This window comes from Euprymna scolopes, chromosome 44 (genome assembly GCF_053919585.1).
Source record: "Euprymna scolopes isolate OS-2025 chromosome 44, ASM5391958v1, whole genome shotgun sequence".
NCBI lineage: Eukaryota > Metazoa > Mollusca > Cephalopoda > Sepiida > Sepiolidae > Euprymna > Euprymna scolopes.
Window position 1 is genome coordinate 15,267,189 of NC_136525.1, and position 25,199 is coordinate 15,292,387.

The following is a 25,199-nucleotide window of genomic DNA, read 5'->3' on the forward strand; positions in this document are numbered from 1 at the left end:
CTCCATGGCAGACAGAGCCATTCTTGAGAATCTTGGGAAGAAAAGGGACACAACTATGATTGAAAGGAGAGCTGGGTCTTAATAGGATTAAACAAAACAAGACCTTTCTTAATCTTACCCATAACCAGATCCAAATCAACTTCTAACTGATCCGAGATACATGGGCAAGAAGTGCTATCATCAGCATTTTGATATTGGCATTAGTTTTCCTAATTCTTTTTTAGAATCTAGTACTCATAGAAGGGACCTTTTGAATTTTAGCAGCATTCACCCAGGATGGGTGGAGCTGGCTCCTCCCAAAGAACACAGCGTTCCGAATGAACACAGATGACGTAGGTGTATCAGAAACTTTGTGAAAAATATTGAATAATTCTACCTCCTGTCTTTCCAAGCTTATAACTACTCGAAAAATGTAATTCAAACCCTATTTTTTTTTTTTCAATTAAAGGAGTAAGGATCAATGTTTCATTTAAAAAAAAAAAAACAAAAAAAACAGCGTGATTTTTTAAGAAAAAAGGTTTTAAACTTTGAACTTTACTGGTAAATTTCTAAAAAAACACTTTTTTGTTGTTTTAAATTTGAATATATTATTTATTGATCTTTTATCTTCAATTTGTGATATATAAAACTTTGGTGAGTAAATTACTTTTTAATAGACATTTCAAAATGGGGGGGGGCGTGAATTAATTCGACCCCCTGTCTTTCCAACCCTAATTTTTTTTTTCAATTAAAGGAGCAAGGACCAAGGTTTCATTAAAAAAAAACAAAACAAAAAAGTGATTTAAAAAAAAGAAAAAAAAAAGGTTTTAAACTTCGGACTTTACAGGTAAATTTCTAAAAAAAAAAAAAAACACTTTTTTTTTTGTTTGTTTTAAATTTGAATATATTATTTATCCTTTATCTTCAATTTGTGATATATAAAATTCTGGTGAGTAAATTAATTATTTACTTTTTAATAGACATTTCAAAATGGGGGGGGGGGGCGTGAATTTAAAAAAAAACGTTTGTCTAAAATATTATATTCGGTTTATTGGAAAGAGCATAAAATTTCACATTGACCCTGAAAATATCGTAAAAATAGAATCAATAGAAAAATTTTGATAGATTTTTAAAGTTTAAAAATTGAAAAATACTGAACTCGTAAAATTCAATTAATTTCATTACTGTTTTTAAAAAAATAAAAACATATTTCTATTACTTTTTATACAACTTTAATAGTTTATTTTGGAAGTATAATCCATAAAGAAAATAAACAACCCTGTAGCAGAAGCAAATGGAACTTTTTTCTTCCTTGAATCCATGCCACTCCCCTGTGCTATTTGACCACATATTGACGAATCAGGTGTATGGCGCATTGATCCTTCCTGTCCCCTAAGGAATTCGGCCAGCATCCGGTTTGAAGAACAACAACTCGTACTTACTGAGAGAGACACCAAACAGAACGGACCTCCCTTTTCTCTCTCTCTCCACCTCGGTGATTTCTAATGGTATCGACGATTCCACTGGGAATAACTACCGCGATAGCACCAGGTAGCCGAGTCCAGCTTTTGACAAGGAACATATCACATTCTCCTTTTCTGTGTTAGATTTTATGAAGTTGTTGTGTTCGTCATTTCAAAAGCTTGTATTGTAGGCACTGCCAAAACTGGGGTGGCAGGTAAGTACTTTTTGACGGACCGTCTTTTTAAAAATCTACCAAAAATCAGGTAATTATCCGATCAATACGAAATTTTCAGCGATTATTAAGAGAAGAATGAACTTTATAACGGTGTACTTATTTTTCATAAACGATATTTATATATATATTTTATTCTACTTACAACCCTCCCCCCCCTTGTTTTGAGGTGGTACAAATATGCTTAAAATAATCATCTGAAACTGAACACAACATATTTTGTTGTTGTAAGGGGCAGAAATATAGATTTAAAAAAAAAAAAAAATTGTTTGCATACCTTATTTTGACGTCTGAATATCAGAACTTCGATTGTGTTTAATTATCCCGCTTTTGAGTTTTGAAGTGTGAAATTCGGTGAATATGTTAAGTAAAATAATTAATTTAAGTTAAGCAAAACAAAAAAAATTTTTTTTTAATATTTATACGAAAAAAGCCATATTAAAATCTTTGATAAATAAATTAACAATTTCTTTTTAGCGAACCGAATAATGCATGACCATTATTAAACAGGGCATGCTTTGAAGAATCGATACAAAAATAAAATTCGATAAATATTGTGCCCTTTGTGTTAAAAATAGCATCATTTTTTCGATCCCGTTTGAAAACGTTTGCCGCCTTTCGACTACGGTGGACCAAACGCACTGAAATAATTTTTTTTTATTCTGCTTTAAATTGCCCCCACACACATACACATTAAAAACCAAATTCATACAAATGGTCACCCATCTGGTACTGGCCAGCCTCAGCGTTAATAATACATTGAAATTTTCGTTACTGAAAAATAAGTTTTTTTGGCCTGTTTGGTCTTCCATAGTTTGCTTTTTATCGAATACAAACGTAAACAGTGTCGATCTAGACTCTAGATCGACGCGAAGTAACTGGTTGCCTATATGAATAAGTGGAATTATTTGAAATCCAGGTACTTATATTATAATATTTTTGCATATTCTCATAGAAAATCATCCTAAATCTTAGTTAGACAACAAATAAATAAATTAATTATTTCAGAAACCTTTTTTAAAAAATATTTATGTACGTTTTTTGTGCAAGACAAAAAATGTCAATTGTTAACTTTTTGGGAAAATTTAACATTTAAAATTTAATTAAAAATAGTAGAAAAAGTTTTACATTATTCTGTTTTCTATATGATAAAATTCAGGGTTTTATCTTTCTGGAAAAAAAAAAAGTTACTCAGAAATAATGGATTTTAATAAATGTAATTTCGTTTCAAAAAACAACAACAACTTGATTTTTCGGCCATTTTTGGCGGTGCCTATTGTATTGAATTATTTTATTAGGTTGTACCCTAAAAGCATTTTAAACCCTAAAACTCACTTTTAAAAGAGAAATTACAAGTTTTTTATATTTTATTTTTAGTTTCGTGTTAGGGGTGTCAAAAATTCCTACAAAACTTCTGATACACCTACAGATGACGCATGTAATGTTGGAAGGTAATGTAATGCTTCAAAGAAAAGAATAACAGGGCGAGGGACACAGAAAGGTTGTTTACGAAACGGCTGCCAGCCTATAACTGGCGCATGCGTGTTTTATTTGTATTTTTCAAGGGGAGGTAAATCTTTTAAGAGTTATTTCCCTTGGATCGGGATATTACATTCTTTTCATTTTTGATGCGATTCATTGTCGCCTTTATTTATTGTATCATTCAAACACTATCGCGTTTGAATATATGGTTGAGTGACAGTTTTAGTCATTTAGAACTGCTTTAAATCTTCACCGCTCACTCATTTTTCGACCAAATTTCAAACAATTATCACAGTTTATACATTCTCAGTTATATTGTAAAAAACTTTTTTTCAATTTTTTTGTTCAGTAAAACAAAAGTTATGATGAATTTACTGGTGTTCAAAATCGTAAAAAAACGTAAGGAGGTGAGCGACGTTTTTTTATGACTGGTTTCCATAGCAACCACGTCGCTTCAGCGACTTCTGCTGCTACCAATTCACCGCTCTCACGAAAAGAGGAATAACAAGTGGAATAGAAAAAGTAAAAGGGGGATAATTGGGAGTGCCGTACACTGTTATTACACATGTGTATGTTATGTTTATGGGGGTAAAAAAATAAGACTTAAATTAAACAAAGAACAAGTGAATTTACTGGAAGCCTGGAAAAATCATGGATTACAATAGAAAAATGCGAGCATGAAAAGTAATATAGTTAAGCTTAAATATAGAAAAGTAAAAGGACTAGTTGTTAAAACTGGAAAAGAAAAGGACAAGATATTCTAGTATATTATAAATTTATAACTTAAAATATTGCAGCATTAAGAAATTTTTTTAAATTCAATTTATAACATTATGTAATCAATTCTTAATGCTGCAATATTTAAAGTTATAAATTCATTATTTGTTTTACTAGAATATCTTGTCAGTTTCTTTTCCAGTTTTAACAACTAGTTCTTTACTTTTCCATGTTTAAGCTTAACCGTATTACTTTTTATGCTCGCGTTTTTTTTTATTGTAATACATATATATTAGTTCAGTATGAAGTCTTTGTTTGACTGGGGGTTGTCTTTTCCATGACAAAATTTGTCTCAAAAGTTGATCAACCATTGGAGTTGTGGGTGTTTCACAGTGTTATGACGGTTCACAGTGGCCAAGATAGTTAGGGACAAACCTATGATCTATCATGTATGGTTTAACTTGGTACAACTTACTGTTTGTGTTTTTTTTTTTTTTCAACAATAACATCAAATACATTGGTTATTTTAGTTCAGCTTGGGAACATATACGAGAAAGAACAATTAGAAATAAGTCATACATCATCGACTACGACTGGAATCCTTACAGCGATGTACCTTGAAAACGGAGCTATGAAACCTGACGTAGTGATATGGGACAAGAAGGAGAAAGAAGCAACCTTAGTGGAAGTCAGTGTCTCCAATAATGCTGCATTAAACAGAGCTGAGAAGGAAAAAAGATAATGAAACGCCCAAGGTTTCATGTACGACATGAAAAGAAACTGGAATCTTAGGAAGATTTCCATCATTCCAGTAATTGTAGGAGAAACTGAACTCATGAAATGAATTTCAAAAATTACCTGGCAAATATACCTGGTGAACCAAGTGTAAGAGAGATTAAAGCAGTTGTACTTAAATAGATGGTTAGAATCTTAAAACGATCTCTCTGTTGGAATATATGAGATAGCGGGTGAATGTCTGGCATCCGGTAGGATGCCTCACCTTCAGCTTAAACAAATACGTTAGGAAACAAGCTTTTATGCTTGAACTGCTTTATCATTTTTTACTTCCTTTCTCCTTACAGCTTTGATTCTTCGTCGAGAAGGCAAAATCCAAGAATCCCTGGATTTGTTCCAGAATTGCGTCTACCTGAATCCTAACTGTGCCGAGAACTTAAAACAAGTGGCCAGATCCCTGTAAGCCATGTTTTTTTTTTTTTCCTTCTTTTACCACCCCCATATCTCACTTTTAAACATTTTTTTTTATTGTTCATTCCTGTCTATTGTTGGTTAGGTTTTTTTATTGTATCATTTAAAAATACCAATCGAGTCTGATCGTAGAAATAATAATAGTCTGTAGTACGCTTTTAGGGGAGATAATCCACGTGTTACTATCTATACACCTTGTTTATTTTCTCTACTTCACATAGTTTTTTTTTTCCCCCCCCCCCCCCATCCCCCGACAAAAGCAGGATGAACCTGTAAATTCACCTTTGTTCATTCGTTCGTCTGTCCGCACTTTTCTCAATAACTACGCCTTGGAATTTTAAAAATTTTGTACAAACATTAAACATGATATGAGCAAAAAGTAACAAAATGGATTTTCCAGGAAAACTGGTTGCCTCCCGAGGGGTGCCTTTCGGGTTAAAATGGCTAAAATTGACACTTTTGTGCTTATCAAAAAAAAAATTGATGCCTTGGATTTTTATAAAACTTTCTGAAAAGTTGTAACTAACTGATTTCTATATAATTTTGTTTGTCTATACTTTGCGATAACTATTGGTTTTGCCCCAGGGGCTCTTTTAGGGCTAATAAAAACACTTCATTTTTGGGACTATTTTACCATATTTGTCCAAAATTTTCTGTGTATGTCTATTTAGCAGTTTTGCATGGTGTTGAACTCAAATTTAAATATGTCAAGGCCTTGGGGAGTTTTGGAGCTAAATGGGGGGGGGCAAATGATGGACTAAGTCATTTATTTTATTGCATGGTGCAAAAGTCAAATTTACATATGTTAAGGACTAAAACTGCACCATTTGTTCATTTTCAACAGGATTTGACACCTGTAGGGACTTTTGGGGCTAAATGGGGGGGGGGCAGTGCTGAGTTAGTCATTTTCTTATGCCTTATTCACTGTTCACTCATGGGGAACAACCATGCATGCTTCACTTATTTTTATGGAAATCACTCTAAACAACTAGTTTTGTGACTGGCCTAAGATCAGTGGACAGTGATGATTGACATTTTTCCCAGAATTTTTGGAAAATTGTAATAAATTCCTTTTTGAAAAAATGTGTAACATTGAAAGAGAGAAGCAGATGATATAATAATTTGATACAGTGAGAGAAACAAACTTCTCCCTCGTATGGTAACACAGAGAGAGAGAGAGAATGAGTTTGGAGGAGGATCGGGCAGTGCCAGATTGCTTTGCTGGATTCTCAAGACAAGATCATCAGCTTCATTTTGTAGCCAAGAGACTCCCTTTTACTCGCCAGCTGACTCCTTGTCATTAAGAACCGACTCTGGACATTAGAGTTGAAAATGCCAATCTAAAATTGCCCAGACTTAATCAGAGAGCCAGTCCATAAACACTTTAAAAGGTGTATGTAGAATGTTTTTTTTTCTTTTCCTATACAAAAGCAACATTGTAACTATTTCTTAGAATAATTATTTTTATACAAAAAAAAAAACAACCCTCGAATTGTTATTTATTTTTCGTGCTTGAAAGTGATCTTTGCTCCCCAGTGGTACGACTGATGACCAACGCCGAACAATTATACTCTTTATTTTTTATAACGTGTGGAGAGTGGTAATTTGACGGAGTTGGTGCATTTAACATTTGCAGTCTTGGCACTTGTACAGTTTAATCAAGACATTAAAAAAATGAAAATATCGAAAACAGGTGAAATTGTACGTATCCGTTTTGAACTGAAGATCTCCGAAAAAAATTAATTTAATTTGATCGAGTAGTTTTTTTTTTTTTTTTTTTTTTACAACGGTAAAACACGTTTTTATGACAGCACGTTGAAGTCAGCCATTGTGGAAATTTGCTGAACACGCCATGGGGAGATAACTCCAGTTAAAGCGCCGACATTCCCTCCCCATCTTTGATACTAGCTTTTCTTCTTAAAAATCAAACCTTTTGCTCGGTATAACAAATTGTTTTTTCGCTGTAAAACAAAAACTATTTGATGAAATTAAGTGAAATTTTTTTTCGCTGTAAAACAAAAACTATTTGATGAAATTAAGTGAAATTTTTTTCGCTGTAAAACAAAAATTATTTGATGAAATTAAGTGAAATTTTTTTTCGGAGAACTTCATTCCATAACAGATACGTACAATTTAAACTTTTTGTGATATTTTCATTTTTTAATGTCTTGATTAAACTGTACAAGTACCGCAGTCTTTATCAAAGTGGCAACATTTTTGCGAGCAGGTGCCAAGTGACCAACCGGAACCCAGCAACGGTCAAAGTTGGGGACATTATGCATGAAAGAGTAAGGGATACAGTTAAAGTCAGTTTTTAGCTTTTCTATTTGTTTTTTAGAGGTTGAAGATTTGATCCTCATCACATAATAATTACTAAGAATATAATTACAAATTACTTAAGACTTATGCCCAGCTATGGCTGATGGAATGAGAACAAACAACCTCCATGGATTAAATAAAGGGTTCCATTCAAAATTCTATATAGATTCTTAGAGTTTGAAAAGACACACTTGAAGAAGATTACAACGGCTAAAATATTGTGAGAATGGGTGAATAATCCAAATATCTAATTTATAAAACTCAGTATGTCTGTCTGTCTCCAGATGATATCACTAAAGGATGACATTACCCCCTCCCCTCTCCTCTTTCGTAGGGGATAACCATGCAGTGTGGATGACGTCATCTATCAGAATAGTGTGTATGTGTGGTGGTGGTTGTGGGGGGACAGATTTTCATAACATCCTAGACCCCTGAATATCTACTCTACAGGCTGGCCCAACTCTAACTAGGCCCCGTTTCTTAGTGCTTTGTCCAAATGAAATGAAACTTTAATCATAACTAGTTTATTATATTCAAAACATCATATAAAAACACTAGGGTCTTTGGCCTTTCTTTCTCCATTCTACAGCATATGTTTTAGATAGCCTCCATTTAGCTCCGTGTATTTCTAGAGGTGCAGCACGAAGTTGTACATGACGTTCTTACAGACCGAATTGGTAATGGCTCTCATATCCTCCCTGATGGCTTCCTTGAGTTCCGTGATGGTTCTGGGTTTCCCTGCGTAGACTCTACCCTTAAGATAGCCCCAAAGAAAAAATCTGGCGGGGCTTAGGTCCGGGCTATGGGGTGCCCACTCAAAATCAGTCTTGAGACTGATCACTTGGCCTCCAAAGTTCTCTTTCAGCCAATCTTGGGACAGGTTTGAGGTGTGAGAACTTGCTCCGTCCTGCTGGAACCAGAACTTGCTCATGAGCGATGGGTAGATGGTCTGGAGCTCACTCTTGAAGGTTTTGAGGACCTCCACATACCGCTCCTTGGTGACTGTCACTGCTGCACCAGATTCTTCGATGGAGATTGGTCCAATGATGCCTCTGGCCGAGATTGCTACCCACACCGTGCACTTAGGAGAGTGCAGGGGTTTGGTGGCTACTTCATTGGGTCTGGAGGACCCCCAGAAGACATTTGTCTTGGAGTTCGCCTTTCCATCAAGATGGAAGTGGGCTTCATCTGAGGTCCAAAGGAGGTTAACGAAACTTGGTGTCTCCTCGATCTTTTTGAGCATCTTGACTGCCATAGCCCTCCTCTGCTTCTTGTCTAACGCTGTAAGGGTCTGCAGCGTCTGTATTCTGTATGGGTAAGCCCTGATATCGTTCACCAGCACTCTCCTGCAAATCTCACAGGACATACCGAGGGACTGACTTTGCTTACGCACAGAGCGTTTCGGACTCTGCTGGAGAGACTCCCTCACTCTTTCGACCAGCTCGGCTGTTCGCTTCTTGGGACGTCCCGAGTGGCTTGGACGGTTCTCTCTGGCAGTGTTGAGATTCTCCACGGTCCCATACTTCTCGAAGTAGTCCATCCAGTTCTGAAATCTGCTTTTGGATGAAGCCTTTTCACATTCGCACTGACGCATGAAACTGTCCTGGGTTTTCTTAAACGAGCCTGTCTTGTAGTAAAATTTAACACAATGTATTCTTTGTCCCAGCTCCCACTGGGGTCTTGGTGTGCTCACGGTCGTTGATTCTGCCATGTCCTGTAAAATAAGGGCAATCGGTGAATAAATAATGGAGATATCACATAAAGTGTACACGGGGCCCGTTTCTTTCGGGTCACCCTGTATCACTAATCTAATTTATAAAGCTTACTATGTCTGTCTGTCTGTCTCCATATTTTCAAACTCTATCTCCTCCGAAACTAAAAGTCGCAGAGCAGCGTTAGGGGCCTCAAATGATTGAATTTTTTATGAACCGTTCTTTTATGGGTCTTTAGCCGGTTAAAATAGTTTTTAAGGGGTCAAAGTAAATCAAAATTGAAAAAAAAATTGTTATACATTGTGTACATTAATCTTAGATTATTTTTAATTTTTAATAAGTTCATATACGTGTCACGTTGATACAGTGTGTACGTCACCAGCTTTGAATGCTACAGTTTCGGTTTCAGTTTCGATTCTAGCTGATGGCACCCAAATACTTTCTTTTTTTTTTACTTTTGAAATCACAATTCTATAATAATATATACGAAATGGGGACAAATTAAAATATTATATTTATGCTGATGCACCCCTTCCTCCTGCTAATTCAAATTAAAAATTACGGCTATTCTACACTATTAGGATGAAATTTCGGAAAATCGTAATATTGAATTTCACATGAAAACAATGGTATCTACGTATTCCTCGTATTTGTAAGTTGATTATATCCAAAAATTACGAAAATCGATATGGTAGAAAATTATTTATTAAAGAAAATAAAAATCAGAATTTGATGAAAACGATCGTAAAAACAGAATTAAAAAAGGAGGTAATTTTCCGTTTTGGTTTAAAACAATATGGTGGAAAATTTTCACCTGCAGCCACAATTAAAGTTGTTTTTTTTGTTTAATAATTCAGTAATATTTAGGCTATATTTCGACTGCATAATTTGGAAGTTACCATTGTAATTTATTAGAATTGACAAAACAAATTAGTTGAAACCGTCGTTTTTTATTTTAAGACTCCATTTATCGACTACAAAATCGTGTCCTAATTCTGTAGAAGCACCAAAATTACTATTTATTTCAATTTGCCTGTTCTAGGTTGGAACTCTGTACCAATAAGTAGAAATTATGTTAACCAGTATGAATTTTGGCAAGGATTACATTAAGTACATGTCAGGATGACCTGATGGCAAATGGAAATAGACCCAGTGCAGCTAGCGTGATTGATGCGAGGATTCAAAGGTCAGCTACCTAGACAAAACCTGCTAGAAAGTCATGTGTCATTTTACAGAAAAATGACATCACCTGTTTGAAGGACAAAATAGTTTCTAAGCAGTTCAAGTTAGGGAAGCAGACAAACAAGACCATATAGGGAACGACCCACTTGAAAAAGCGACGATAAAAAGAAAAAACCAGCAGTGACTGCGCACATATGTAAAAGAGATTTTTATTTATTTATTTATTTTTTTTTTACAAAGGCATCACCACTTATCAAGGCCCAGAGGCCACTCGAGGATTAGGGTTAAAGAGTGTACAGTAGACGATTGGACAATAAAGTAATCGTTAGTAATGGAAATTCGGTAAATTTGTTAACTTATATGGAACGGCTCATCAAAAACTTGTTTAAATTGGACTTGAAGACAACCATATTGTAGTCCGCTGGAAAGCAAGAAAACAGAAGACAATTCCACAGGCGTGCAGTTCTAAGAAAGAAGCTTTGCTGATGGAATCTACGCTTAGTTTTAGGCACAGATAAAGAGTGGGGGAAACTAGTGATAGCGTTTTCTACTAGACGGATGTTTCTTGCGAAAGTTCGGCCAGGGGGACCATAGAATGGAGCTCAGCCGAGCACCTGCCATGAAAATAACAATAAAGCAGAGACAAACTCACAACATCTCTTCTGTGAGAAAGAGGTTGCAGGAAAGAGAAAAGGGCATCCCCTTAGAGGCTATGAAGTCTATTTTGAACTCTATTAAGGCAGGATAAGTCATTTCTAACAGCTCCTGCCCAGATGTGGCAACAGTATTCCATCCTTGGATGTACCTGGCTCTTATATAGATAGAGAATTGCATCAGCAGTGAGATATCTACTGGGTCGATAGAAGGATCCCACCATTTTTTCAGCGGCCTTGGTATTTGTTTTTTGATTACTCACTGGCAAAAACACCACAAGTATGCGCTTGCTGTAAAAGACCATGTGTTTAGTTTGATTCATGAAAACTTTACATATTTATCCGTCTATTTTTTCTCATTTTCTAGCTTCTTATTGGCTCGTCACAAAGCAGCCATCGATGTTTACCAGGAAGCAGTGAAGTTCAATCAGAAAGATTGGGTAAGTATCCCCCCCCCCTCACACACCCCAGGTTAGGAAATTCATCTTAATTTCAGTTTTATTGCTTTACCATTGGCCACTCAGATTGTTGTGATGTACGAATCAAAAACATCTTAAGATGGAATATTGTTGCCACATCTGGAGCGGTACCACTAAGGACAGTGTTTCTTACTTGGACAGACTACAAAATCGACTTCACAATCTAGTGGGAGATGACCTTTTCTGTATTATTTAGATTGTTCAGACAACTATTCTCATTTCGAATGTTATTTGCATCTTTTTCAGGTGTGTCTGTCAAACTCTGGAACGTTTCTATCAAACTCTGGAACCCTTCTATCAAGCTCTGGAACGTTTCTGTCAAGCTCTGGAACGTTTCTGTCAAACTCTGGAACCCTTCTATCAAACTCTGGAACCCTTCTATCAAGCTCTGGAACCCTTCTATCAAACTCTGGAACCCTTCTATCAAACTCTGGAACGCTTCTGTCAAGCTTTGGAATGCTTCTGTCAAACTCTGGAACCCTTCTATCAAACTCTGGAACCCTTCTATCAAACTCTGGAACCCTTCTGTCAAACTCTGGAACTCTTCTGTCAAACTCTGGAACCCTTCTATCAAACTCTGGAACCTTTTTGTTCAACTCTTGAATCTCTACAGAATTTCAAACAGACCCTGTTAAATAACAGGTTCTGTTTGAAATTCTGTAGAGGATATTATGCTCTCATTCTGTCAGCCATGACCAAGTAGAAGTACATTCAAGTTTATCAATCGCAATTGTATTTTTAGTATTACCCACACTGAGGATTGAATTTTCAGCCTCCAGAAGAGTATTGCTTAGAACTGAATTTAATTAGTATTTTACCTGTTAAGCCTCAGTTTAGTGTTCAACAAGATACACCGAAAGAATTTTAGAGGTTACATTTGCCAAAACATTGTGAGAATAACACCCAAGATGAAAAAACATTGTGAGAATAACACCCAAGATGAAAAAACATTGTTAGAATAACACCCAAGATAAAAAAAAACATTGTGAGAATAACACCCAAGATGAAAAAAACATTGTGAGAATAACACTCAAGATGAAAAAAACATTGTGAGAATAACACCCAAGATGAAAAAACATTGTGAGAATAATACCCAAGATGAAAAAAAACATTGTGAGAATAGCACCCAAGATGAAAAAAACATTGTGAGAATAACACCCAAGATGAAAAAAACATTTTGAGAATAACACCCAAGATGAAAAAACATTTTGAGAATAACACCCAAGATGAAAAAAACATTGTGAGAATAACACCCAAGATGAAAAAAACATTGTGAGAATAACACCCAAGATGAAAAAAACATTGTGAGAATAGCACCCAAGATGAAAAAAACATTGTGAGAATAACACCCAAGATGAAAAAACATTGTGAGAATAACACCCAAGATGAAAAAAACATTGTGAGAATAGCACCCAAGATGAAAAAAACATTGTGAGAATAACACCCAAGATGAAAAAAACATTGTGAGAATAGCACCCAAGATGAAAAAAACATTGTGAGAATAGCACCCAAGATGAAAAAACATTGTGAGAATAACACCCAAGATGAAAAAAACATTGTGAGAATAACACCCAAGATGAAAAAAACATTGTGAGAATAACACCCAAGATGAAAAAAACATTGTGAGAATAACACCTAAGATGAAAAAAACATTGGTCTGAACAATCCAAATAATACAGCCCCTTTCTCACAGAAGAGACGATAGTCTTTCTCCTTCATTAATTTTTATGGAAAGTGCTCGACTGAGCTCCAATATTTGGTTTCCCTTCTAAAATTTACAATGAACTCTTTCTACTACAACTGAAAAGAACTTTACTTTCTTCCTTGTTATTAACATTAAATAGAATTTCTATGAAGAGAGTTTATTTCTAAGAACTTTCTATCCATGTAACACATTACCATGGAACTACCTCCCTGAAGACTATATCATGGTCATCTTCAACATCAACAAATGCAACCATAAAGGATGAAAGGTAGCTTTTTACAAAATTATAGTTATAACAAATACTTTTCTTGAGATGACATCCAGGATAGATTAATCTGACTCCTCCCATCGAACGCAGTATTCTGGATGAACACACACCATGCATGACAATCTCCAATGACTAAGATAGTGATAATCAGTCAATCTTGGTACTAGTGGCGAACACTGTAAACCTGTGGACTTGAGCTAAGTTTGATGTCGGCTTTGATGGTATGTAACCCCATCCTCAGCTGGCCTCCCAGGCGTCTTTACTAACCTGAGTGTGTTTCTAGAGCTATTGCTTTGTAGATGAACTCTCTTCTGTTGTAGTGTGCAGTGTGACCAAACCAACAAAGTCTCTTTTTTTAAAAGCACTTGGTTAAAAGAGGTGGTCTTGGATTGCGTCCAGATTTGGATATTGGAGACAAAATGGTGCCAGCGGATTTATAACAAATACTGACCCAACAGGTCACAGGTAATCTAGTCTATATACTATTACTAAAACTCTGTGAATGTTGCTTACCTGGGGTTTTCTCTGAGCACCAAAGCTAACAGATTCTAGACCATTGTTGAGGTGGCGTGTTGACTGAAGTAGATTTCTAGTCCATTGCAATTCTAGGGTGGGGGTGAGGGGGGGGTCCATCTTCCCAGGCTTTACCTCATCTGAAAAGGGATTAGTTTTCTGCTAATCACCTGCCTGGGAATACTGAAAAAACTGCCCAGGCATATTTTGCCAATCCCACTTAATGGCCCTTGTGTCACATCATCCCACCGGCATGAGAGGAAGATAATTTTGTGATGTCCTCCATAAAAACTGAGGTGAGGATAACCATGCACACTGGATGATATCACTAAAGGATGACATAATTGATTACTCTCCCCCCCCCTCCATACGGGATAACCATGCAGAGTGGATGACATCATCTATCAACCAGAGTAGTGTGTGTGTGTGGGGAGGGAGAACAGATTTTTCGTGACATCGAGATCCTTGGATGTCTAGTCCATTACTAATCCAATTTATAAAACTCATTGTGTCCGTCTGTCTTCATATTTTCAAACTCCATCTCTTCTGAAACTAAAAGTCACAGAGTGGCGCTACCGGGGTCTCAAATTATTGGATTTTTTATGGACCATTCTTTTATGGGCCTTCAAACGGTCAAAATAGTTTTTAAGGGGTCAAAAAAGGATCAAATTTGAAAAAAAATCGTTATACATTTTGTACGTTCATTTTAGTTTATTTTTAGTTTTAATTTTTAATCAGTTCATGCGTGTCACGTTGATACAGTGGTAACGTCACTAGCTTTGAAGGCTACAGTTTTGCTTTCAGTTTCGATTCTAGCTGATGGCACCCAAAATACATTTTTTTTTTACTTTTGAAATCACAATTCTACAATAATAATATATACGAAATCTAGACAAATTAAAATCTCATATCTAAGAGTATTTTACGACCGGGCAAAGCCGGGTGCCTTCCCTGCTAGTATTCTAATAATTTGCTTACTTGTTTGCACATTGGCAGCTTTAGATCGCAATAACGATGAATTGTTTGCTAATGCTTGTTTTTCAAACCAAATTATTAAATGAAAAATTTTAACGAGTTTTTTGTTTTGTATTTAGGAAATTGCTCACAATGTCGGCGTATGTTATATGCACTTAAAGGAATACGAGAAGGTACGTAACAAATTTTGCAAGATTTAAAAAAAAAAAAAATTCTTTGTTTAGATTAATACAAAAGAAATGTAATCTTATGCCTTACTTGTCTCGTTTTACTGTTTTTATAGTTTGTTGTAGACAACCTATTAATAAATGAAATATTGGCGATTGTGCAGTAAAAAAGGTGAAAACAAATATATAACAAATAATGGTTCTTATTTCGACTAATGTAGAAGTGAAGTATGACGATTCAAAATGAAAAAAAGTGAAGCATGCATGGTCCCCTGTGAGTGCACAGTGAACGAGGCATAAAAAAACGACTAAGTTCAGCATTGAGTTCAGCATTGCCCCCCCCCCCCTCCCATTTAGCGCAAAAAGTCTCCAGGGTGCGTCAGTCAAGTCCTGGTGAAAATGAACAAATGGTGCAGTTTTAGGCCTTAACATATGTAAATTTGAGTTCTGAACCATGCAAAAAAAGAAATGACTTAGTCCCAGCATTTGACCCCACCCCCTCTCCATTTAGCCCCAAAAGTCCCCAAGGCCTTAACATATTTAAATTTGAGTTCAGCACCATGCAAAACTGCTAAATAGACATACACAGAAAATTTTGGACCAATATGGTAAAATAGTTCCAAAAATGGAGTGTTTTTATTAGCCCTAAAAGAGCCCCTGGGGTACACCCAAGAGTTATTGCGAAGTATAGATAAACAAAATTATATAGAAATAAGTTAGTTACAACGTTTCAGAAAGTTTTATAAAAATCCAAGGCATCAATTTTTTTTTAATAAGCACAAAAGTGTCAATTTTAGTCATTTTAACCCGAAAGGTACCCCTAGGAGGCAACCAGAGTTTTCCCGGAAAATCCGTTCTGTTACTTTTTTTACTCCTATCATGTTTAATGTTTGTGCAAAATTTTAAAAATTCCAAGGCGTAATTATTGAGAAAAGTGCAGACAGATGAACGGACAAATGTGAATTTACAGGCCCACCCTCCTTTTGTCGGGAGACCAAAAAACAGTAGAACTACCTGGCAAATGTATTGGTGTGCACCAAAAATTATATAAAGTAATCAAGTAGAAATTTGATAATAAATAAAATTAATTTCTTGCTTTTATTTTCGAGCATACATTAAAGCAACGCCATTATGTAGAAAATTATCCCCCCCCCCATCTAATATGAAAATGCCAGGCAGTTTTATGGTTCAGAGTTTGAATTATTAAGTTAATTTTAATATTGATCTTTTTTTAAAATTCTGCATAATAATTTTCCGTGATACATTTTTTTCTATTTTTCATTTACGTGGGAGTCACCACTTATAAAGGCCCAAAGGTCACTCGAGGATAAGGATTAATGAGTGTACGGTGGTCACCGGAATAAGATTGTATTAATAGTTAACGGTGAAAATGGGGTAGAAATGGATTATTTAGAGAGCCAGCTCAACAAGAACTTATTTACATTAAACTTGAAGACGACCATATTGTAGTTAGCTGGAAAGCAGGCCAGCAGAACAGAGTTCCACAGGTGGGCAGTTCTAGGAAATAATCTTTTATACCAAAAAATGAAAACAACACGTGCCGATCCGAAAATGTCGAATTTTTAATGTTTCAAAGTCGGGCAAATCAAATAGAGAGGCGACCCCCTCTTGTTAAGTCGTAGATATTATCATTTAGACGCGATATAAAAAGTTTTAAAAATGAGCGACGGCCTCGAGAATCTGTTGGAAAAAAGCCTTTCTCAGACATACACAAAAACCGTACATACATACATACACACATTTTCGCTTTTATATATATATATATAGATGTATCTGATAAATTGCTATTTAATTCTAACTAGCCATGTTTTTGTTTTTTCTCCATGTTTTTAATACAGATAGTATATATGGATTTACTTCTGAGTCACATTTGTCAATTTTTTTTTTTTTACATTAATAAAAAAATAATGTAATGAAAGAGATAGTTTTTATTCATCTTTCCTGGCGAAATAATCTTTATACCAAGGTTCAAACATTTGATTGTAATTTTAGGCTAAAGAATTTCTGCAGCAGGCCATCACTCACAAACACCATGAAATTTCTTTCATCATGTTGGGGAAAGTGCATATGTTGGAGAAGAATATTGAGCCAGCCATCGAGGTATTCACCAAAGCTGTGGAGTAAGTAACCTTGGACTAATATCTCCAAAAATTAGCCATTGGCCATACATGATATGATAGGGCTTGCTCAGATGGCAATAAGAAATGTAAGTAGATCTCAGTAAAGAAAACAAAGACAATGAGGTAGTCTCCCTTGATCAGGCTAGAAAACTTCTCACACTGCTGGTCATTATATATACAAGGTGGCCCATGTAAAAGTAGCCTAATCTCTCTAAGCTTTCTCTTAACGACCAACTGACACCACAAGACAAAAATGCAATTCTTCTTCCAATAAGATGGCGCTACATGCCACACATCTTACAGATCACTGACACGAGTTCATGACATGTTTACGGAAGAGAGAACAATAAGCAAACCGTTATGGCCACCACGTTCCCCGATCTTGTCATCATGTGATTTTTATCTTTGGGAGACTTTAAAACAAATAGTATGCAAATAAAATCCTCACAATCTAGACCAAGTAAAGGAGAACATTACCAATGCTATCAGGAGAATCAACAGAGATGTACAGGCAGTATCTGCAAATGTTAAACGCGCCCAGGAATGCATAGATGTGAACGGGGAGCACTTTCAGCATCTTTTATAACATTAAAGGTAATGTAAACAATAAAAAAATGTTTCTTCTCTCTACTACATTTTCTAGGCTACTTTTAAGTGGGCCACCATGTACTAGCTGTTAAACTGAACAATTTGATTAAATAAATGTAATTTTTATTTCAACTCCAAGTGAAATATAAATGAATTGATTAACAAAATATACATCCATAAAAATATAAAATCAGGGCCGTGGAGTCAAGAGCAATACTAATACTAATGCTAATTCTAACTCTAAAAATTAAAAAAAAATTTTTTTTTCTTTTTTTTTTTTTTTTTTTTACAAAAAGTCATTACTTATGAAGGCTCGGAGGCCATTCGAGGATAAAGGTTAATGAGTGTACGGTAGTGAATGGGACAATATCGTACTAATCGTTACTAGTGGAAATTTGGTAAATTTTAGTACTTAAGGAGATGGCTCATCATTTGTTTACGTTGGACTTGAAGAAAACTGTATACTGTATGTCAGCTGGAAAACAGAAAAACAGAAGAGTTCCACGGGCGTGCAGTTCTAAGAAAGAAACTTTGTTCATGGAATCCATGTTTAGTTTTAGGCACAGATAAAGAGTGGAGGGGGGGGAACCATAGGTTGGAGCTCAGACGAGCATTGCCATGAAAATAATGATAGAGCAGAGATAGGCTTGCAATGTTTCTTTTGTGGAAAACAGGTTGCAGAAAAGAGAAAAGAGCATCCCCTACTAGGCTATGAAGTCTATTTTGAACTCTATGCAAATAAGGGGTTTCTAGCAGCTCCTGTCCCAATGAGGCTACAATACTCCATCCTAGGACGTAGTTGGTTCTTATACAGGTAGAGAATTGCATTGGGATTTATGGAACAGGTCTGGCTACAACTTCTAAAATGTATTTGCTACTCTGCTGCCCTGGCTCCTATTCTTCTGATCCGGGATATGACGTTAAACTATATCCGATGGTGAGGCCCCAGCTTGTGGGCTTTGGGGAGTGTGGAGCCACCCTTTAATTGGCATTGCTCCCAGGTCCACTCTGACCCGGAGTGGTAGTACTTGATAGGGTCCCAACTATGGGTTAAATAGAAACCAACTTGAAAAAAAAACAAATATATTCTATTAAAAAAAAATTTTCTTCAAAATCACTGGATTCGGCATTAAATAACCTGAAAAGGGTTGATATGCCGTAAAACAACCAACCAACCTATTCTTCTACCCTGACCCCTACTCTGCTGCCCTCACCCCTACTCAGACTACATAATAATAAAGTCATAATCCTGTCTGTTTGTTTGTTCACAATTTGGTAAATATGTACAAAACATACACTTTTTCATAAATCGATTTTGATACTGAAAACAGATTCTTACCTACTTTTATTTCTGCATGATTTCTATATATACTATTTATTCAAAAGGAATCCACATTCAAGAGCTTATCTCATTTGCATATCACATTAAAGAGAATCTGTTTTAATAATTATCTCTAAGTTTTTTATGCAAATTAGTAATAGACTTGTTTTAAGTATTCTATTTAGAAATGTTATATGAAGTCGATTTATTTAATTTACATTTATTTTTAATTATTAGTGTAAGCAACATCAATTGCATTTAAAAACGAAAGTTTTCATTTAATCAATGAGTTATTTCCTTTTAAGGTATGAGATTTTATTTCCCTACTTGAATTTCATCGATGAAGATGACTTTGTTTCATGCTTCTAAAAATTCAAAATCGTAACAACTTAGGATATTTTGGTGTATCTTCAATAGTATGTGACTAAACGTACTGTCCGTCAATGTTTCTTTACCTGGCAACGCTGGGTATGTACAGCTAGTAAGATAATAAGAATAAAAACAAAATACACACACACATATATATTCAAACACTACCGTGTTTGAATATATGGTTAAGTGGCAATTTTAGTCATTTAGAACTGCTTTAAAGCTTCGCTGCTCACTCATTTTTTCGACCAAATTTCAAACAATTTTTACAGTTTATAGATCATTTTCTCAGCTATATTGTGAAAAAAAAATTTTCATTCAGTAAAACAAAAGTTATGAATTTAGTGGTTTTCAAAATTGTAAAAAAAAAAAGGTGAGCGACGTTTTTATGACTGGTTTCCATAGCAACTACGTTGCTTCAGCAACGAGTATTGCTACTAATTCACTGCTGTCAAGAAAGAGAAGTAACAAGTGAAACAGACAAAATGAAAGAAAGATAATTGGGGGGGGATTTTATTGAAGCAGATGAGTGCTGTACATTGTTATTACATATGAGAAATATATAATTATAAAACTCAAATGACCTTGTAACGGGTGTTGTAACTCAATATCCGGTTTACGGCTTCCGGTTGCGCATGCGTACATAAACAAATAATCAACGCGACAATAAAACATATTGTTTTACTGTGTACGTTTTCAGTGTCCCAATTGTTTTTTTTTTCGCATTTAAATTATCCAAATAAACAATTGATAATACTTTCTGCATTTTTTTTTTTTTACATTGTTCATTTCTGTATTACGTTTAAGTTATTTTAACACAATTTTCTTACAAATCTACTTTAACCCATTGATAACCATAAGAACATTTTACAACAGCAATTTGCCCACCGCCTTCATTTTTTATTTTTTAATTTATTCTCCATTTTTTAATACATCTTTCTTAAAAAACATTCATACAGTTTCTTATACACTACCAGCATGAATAAATAACCCCGAAAATGTTTTTTTTAATTTGCGTTACAAATAAATAATCAACGCGACAATAAAACATCGTTTTACTGTGTACGCTTTCAGCATCTCAATTGTTTTCTTTTTCGTGTTTAAATTAAGATATATCCAAAATTTGAATTTAACTTTAAGTATTATGGTATCTGTTCGGTACACATTTACCTATAAGTATGGCAAACCACTTATAATTCAATGGCTGTGAGTTTCTTTTTTGTTTTTCAAAAATAAACAATTATAAACAGAACGACCCATAGAAATCTATGTATATTCTTTTTTTCATTTTGATATACTTTCATAGAAATGTTTGTTATGTCACAAGAAACTATTTTCTTTACGTCACAAGTGTCACGCTAAGGCATTAATTCCATAGCTAATATAACATACTGACTGAACGGGTCATCTAGTATATTCTAATGATATAAAGTTGGAATCTGCATAGCTCATTCTACCATGATATGTCTTAATTTGTTTCAGTTCCTGTCTATCTGTTGCACGGCTGCATTGTATTGCCTTCTATTAATTAATTTGATATATTTTTATCCGTTTATTATCGGTTAAAATAACTGGCGCTTCTACACTATTGGGACGTAATTTCGGAAATCGTAAAACTGAATTTCACATGAAAACAATGGTATCTACGCATTCCTCATATTTTTAAGATATCCGAAAATTACGAAAATCGATAAGGTAGAAAATTATTTATTAAAGAAAATAAAAGAAATAGAATTTGATGAAAACGATCGTAAGACACATGAGAGTGAAAAAGGGAGGTAATTTTCCGTTTCGATTTAAACAAGATGGATGCAATTTCTCACACACTAACATGATTAAAGTTGTTTTTTTTTTATTTTATTTTTATTGCGGACTATTATCCTCATCTTAATTGTTTCATGACGTTTCGGCCAACTATTCCTCTGGTCTTTGTCAGGTTCTTTTCTTTTTTTTTTTTAAATTTGGTAATAGTCAGGTAATTTCGACTGCATAATTTGGAAGCTACCATTGTAATTTATTAGAATTGACAAAAACAAAAAAAATCAGTAGAAACCATTGAAAACTCCATTTATCAACTACAAAATTTCGTCCTAATAGTGTACAAGTGCTAAGTAACTGAAATTTTTATTTCCAGAATTTTTCCAGAAAATCCGGATCTTTTAACTTCTCTTGGATTGCTCTATATGGAGGTGAGTTTTTTTTATTTTGTTGTTCACTTCATAATTGGACATAGGTTTAAAGAATAGTAACATTGGATAGTCCAAAAGATCACGCTATTCTCCCTTGCAGAATTGGGTCCTGGATATGACCTTAAACTATATCTGATGGTGAGGCCCCAGCTTGCGGGCTTTGGGGAGTGTGGAGCCACCCTTTAATTGGTATTGCTCCCAGGTCCACTCTGACTCAGAGTAGTAGTATCTGTTATGGTCCCAACTATGGGTTAAATAGAAACTGACTTGAAAAAAAAAACAAATATATTCTATTAAAAATAAAATTTTCTTCCGAATCACTGGATTCGGCATTAAATAACCTGAAAAGGGTTGATATGCCGTAAAACAAAAACAACCAACCAACCAACCGATGGTGAGGCCCCAACTTGCGGGCTTTGGGGAGTGTGAAGCCACCCTTTAATTGCCATTGCTTCCAGGTCCACTCTGACCCGGAGTGGTAGTACCTGTTAAGGTCCCAACTATGGGTTAAATAGAAACCGACTTGAAAACAACAAATATATTCTATTAAAAACTTTTTCTTCAAAATCACTGGATTCGGCATTAAATAACCTGAAAAGGGTTGATATGCCGTAAAACAAAAACAACCAATCAACCAACCCTTGCAGAATTGATTTGTATAATCTAATCTTTGATGGTAGTAAATTGACACAATATGTAAATGGGGACAAGGGGATGGACAAAGAGCTTCAAAAAAGACACCCGAACCCAATCAACTCATCTGCCAAAGAGGAAGATCTTTGTATCTCATTCGTCACGTCTGTCTACAATTTTATATTACAAAAATACATTGTTTCCATACAATAAGAAATGCATGCATTCTTCATGTATAAAGCTTTGTCACTATATCTCTGCCTAATGGTGAATTTATCTATTAACTAGCGGGACCTGTGGAAATTCCACAGGGGACTCGATGGAGACACTCTGATATTATTGTAGCTTTTTTGTTAAAACTGCAAAAGTATTTATCTAAGCTAGCAGGGATGCCCGGCGCAGCCCGATTGTAAAGTATGCTTAAATATATTTTAATTCTTGCAGATTTCGTATATATTCTTATAGAGTTAATTTTCTATCGATTTTTATATATTCTAATGTTGCAATTTCAAAAATAAAAAATGTATCCATATGACTTGGGTGCATTAGCTTGAATCGAAACCAAAACTTATGAAAAAAAAAAAAATATATATATATGTGTGTGCGTGTGTGTGTCTGTGTGTGTATATATATAATCTTGAGTTCTTTTAGCTATAACCAAAACCAAAACTTATGAAGAATTATTTATAAAAAGATGACTTGAGTGCCATCAACTATAATCGAAACCAAAACCAAAACTGATGAAGAATTCTTGGTAAAATTATTTATAAAAAAATAGACTACTGGAGTGCCATCAACTATAATCGAAACCAAAACCAAAATTTATGAAGAATTCTTGGTAAAATTATTTATTACAAGAAATGGAAGTTCATAACAATTAAACAATAATCACTCAGATGTAAGTGTAACATAGAAAATAAATAACACACACTATCCTATTAATATATAGATAATATCTGCATTAATTAAAACATCATATTTAAGTGTATTTTACGACCAGGCTATACAGGGTGGGGTGACACTACTATAAATTAGGTACAATATAATAATCAATAGAAAATTGACTTTATAATAATAATAAATATGAAATCCGCATAAATTACAATATGATATTTAAACATATTTTATGACTACCCAACGCCTCGTGACCTGCTAGTATATATATATATATATATAGCAATTAAATGACAGTCACTCGGATGTAAGTGTGACACACAAAATAAATAGCACACATGTTATCCTATTAATATATAGATTATTTTTTTTCACTATAAACGTATCTTTGCTGTTATATAAAAGGACTCTGTGTGTGTATGTGTGAGTTCATTCCCTATGGACTCTGAAATGGCGGGGGTGATTTTTATGAAATTTCACACACAGGTACTTTATTTGCCTGGCAGTGTTCTTAGATAGGTTTTGTATTGAAATGTCAAGTATCAATAATTGTAAAAATCTAATGATAGAAGAAACTGGCATATAAAATGTCTGGCATGTAAAATCAACAGTAGGTTCTTTGATAAAACCGGGGCATGTTCGAAATGAATGTTTCTGCTTAGAGCACAATTGAACCATGATACTTGACTTCTGCATTTTAAACTTTAATTCAAGTTATTATCACTGCACAAGCAGAAAGGCCAGGATTATAAAATCGACCATAGGTTCTTTGATGTGACAGGGGCGCGTTCGAAATGAATGTTTCTGTTTAGAGCACAACTGAACAATGGTACTTGACTTTTGCATGTTTAACTTTAATGCAAGCCATTATATATAAGAAATAATTTTATAAAATCAACAATAGGTTCTCTACAGTGCAATGTAGAATACAATGTTTTGTGAACTAAGTCATTGTATGGAAGAATGTGAAGCTTCCTCTTGGTGCACAGTTCCTGAGTAGAGCAGGCAATCAATTGATTTGATTGAAAAATGTGTGATTTGACCGAATGATAGTGTGCATCATTCAATCCTGGGCAACGTCAGGTCTCCCTGCTAGCATATTTATATATTTGCCATTTCAAAAAAGTGTTTTTAATTGAAACAAAACTTTCTTTGTGCTATTGATGTTTTTTTTTCTATACTTGTAAATTTACTAATCATTCTTTCCGTTATTGTATCCGTTGATTTATGCTTGCTTTCGTTGCTTTGCATGTCATGAAAAGTAGATTGTACTTATCATATCTCAACCCTCCCTCATGCTATTGAATTCCTGTGTAACTAACAGTGAACTATGCTTTAGTCTTGACGAGCTCGGGTGCCCGGCATTGCCTGGATGATGTTTGTGTTGAGCGCAAAAAAAAAAAAAAAGTGGTAGTAGGCAGGCAGGCTTGAACCCATGACACGAAGGTAGAAAAGTAATTGAAAGAAAATCTGACGTCTTACCGGTACTCCATGATGCGACCAGAAGTTTAAAGTGTTCAAATTTAACGTAGTCAATTCAAAAAACAAAAGATGACTTGCAGAAATGGCATTGCTTTTAAACCTCTCACAAAAGCAAATTAGGCACAAGGGGAAAACCAGCTCCCCTAAAAAAAGGGGCACTCTGGTAGTATCCAAATACATAGTAATCGTCTCGGTATGAAGGGTTTCCCCTACAAGGACCAATTACAGAACAGATACTACCCGGCCCAAAGGCCAGGCATTTGCGGTCAAATAGTTTTGCTTTATTTATACGAAAAAGACAAACACTGGAGACGACGGCACGGTTGGAATTTTGTTTAACTCGATCAAAAAAAAGATAGAGACGATCTCCATTTGCGAATCCGAGATATTACGATCTTGGAAGTATACAAAAACTTCTTGCAGAATCGAACCGATGTGAGAAACCCAATGCAAAAAGCATTTCATGGACACAAATGCTCGCGCCCATTTTTTCCTTTATATAATAGACTAACGGGGGTACCCGACATTG

At 34.9% G+C, this 25,199-nt stretch overlaps 1 protein-coding gene across 1 annotated transcript in view; it reads left to right on the forward strand.

Annotated features, from left to right (window-relative positions):
• LOC145268706 (BBSome complex member BBS4-like) overlaps positions 1-21,733 on the forward strand; it is a 46,434-nt gene extending 24,701 nt beyond the window's left edge. The window contains exons 4-8 of the mRNA XM_080124243.1: positions 4,957-5,068; positions 11,314-11,386; positions 15,006-15,059; positions 17,067-17,194; positions 21,607-21,733. Of these exons, the coding sequence (XP_079980369.1) occupies positions 4,957-5,068; positions 11,314-11,386; positions 15,006-15,059; positions 17,067-17,194; positions 21,607-21,718 (479 nt within the window). The 3' untranslated portion in view covers positions 21,719-21,733. The remainder of the gene's footprint in view (positions 1-4,956; positions 5,069-11,313; positions 11,387-15,005; positions 15,060-17,066; positions 17,195-21,606) is intronic.
• Positions 21,734-25,199: the final 3,466 nt, after the last annotated feature.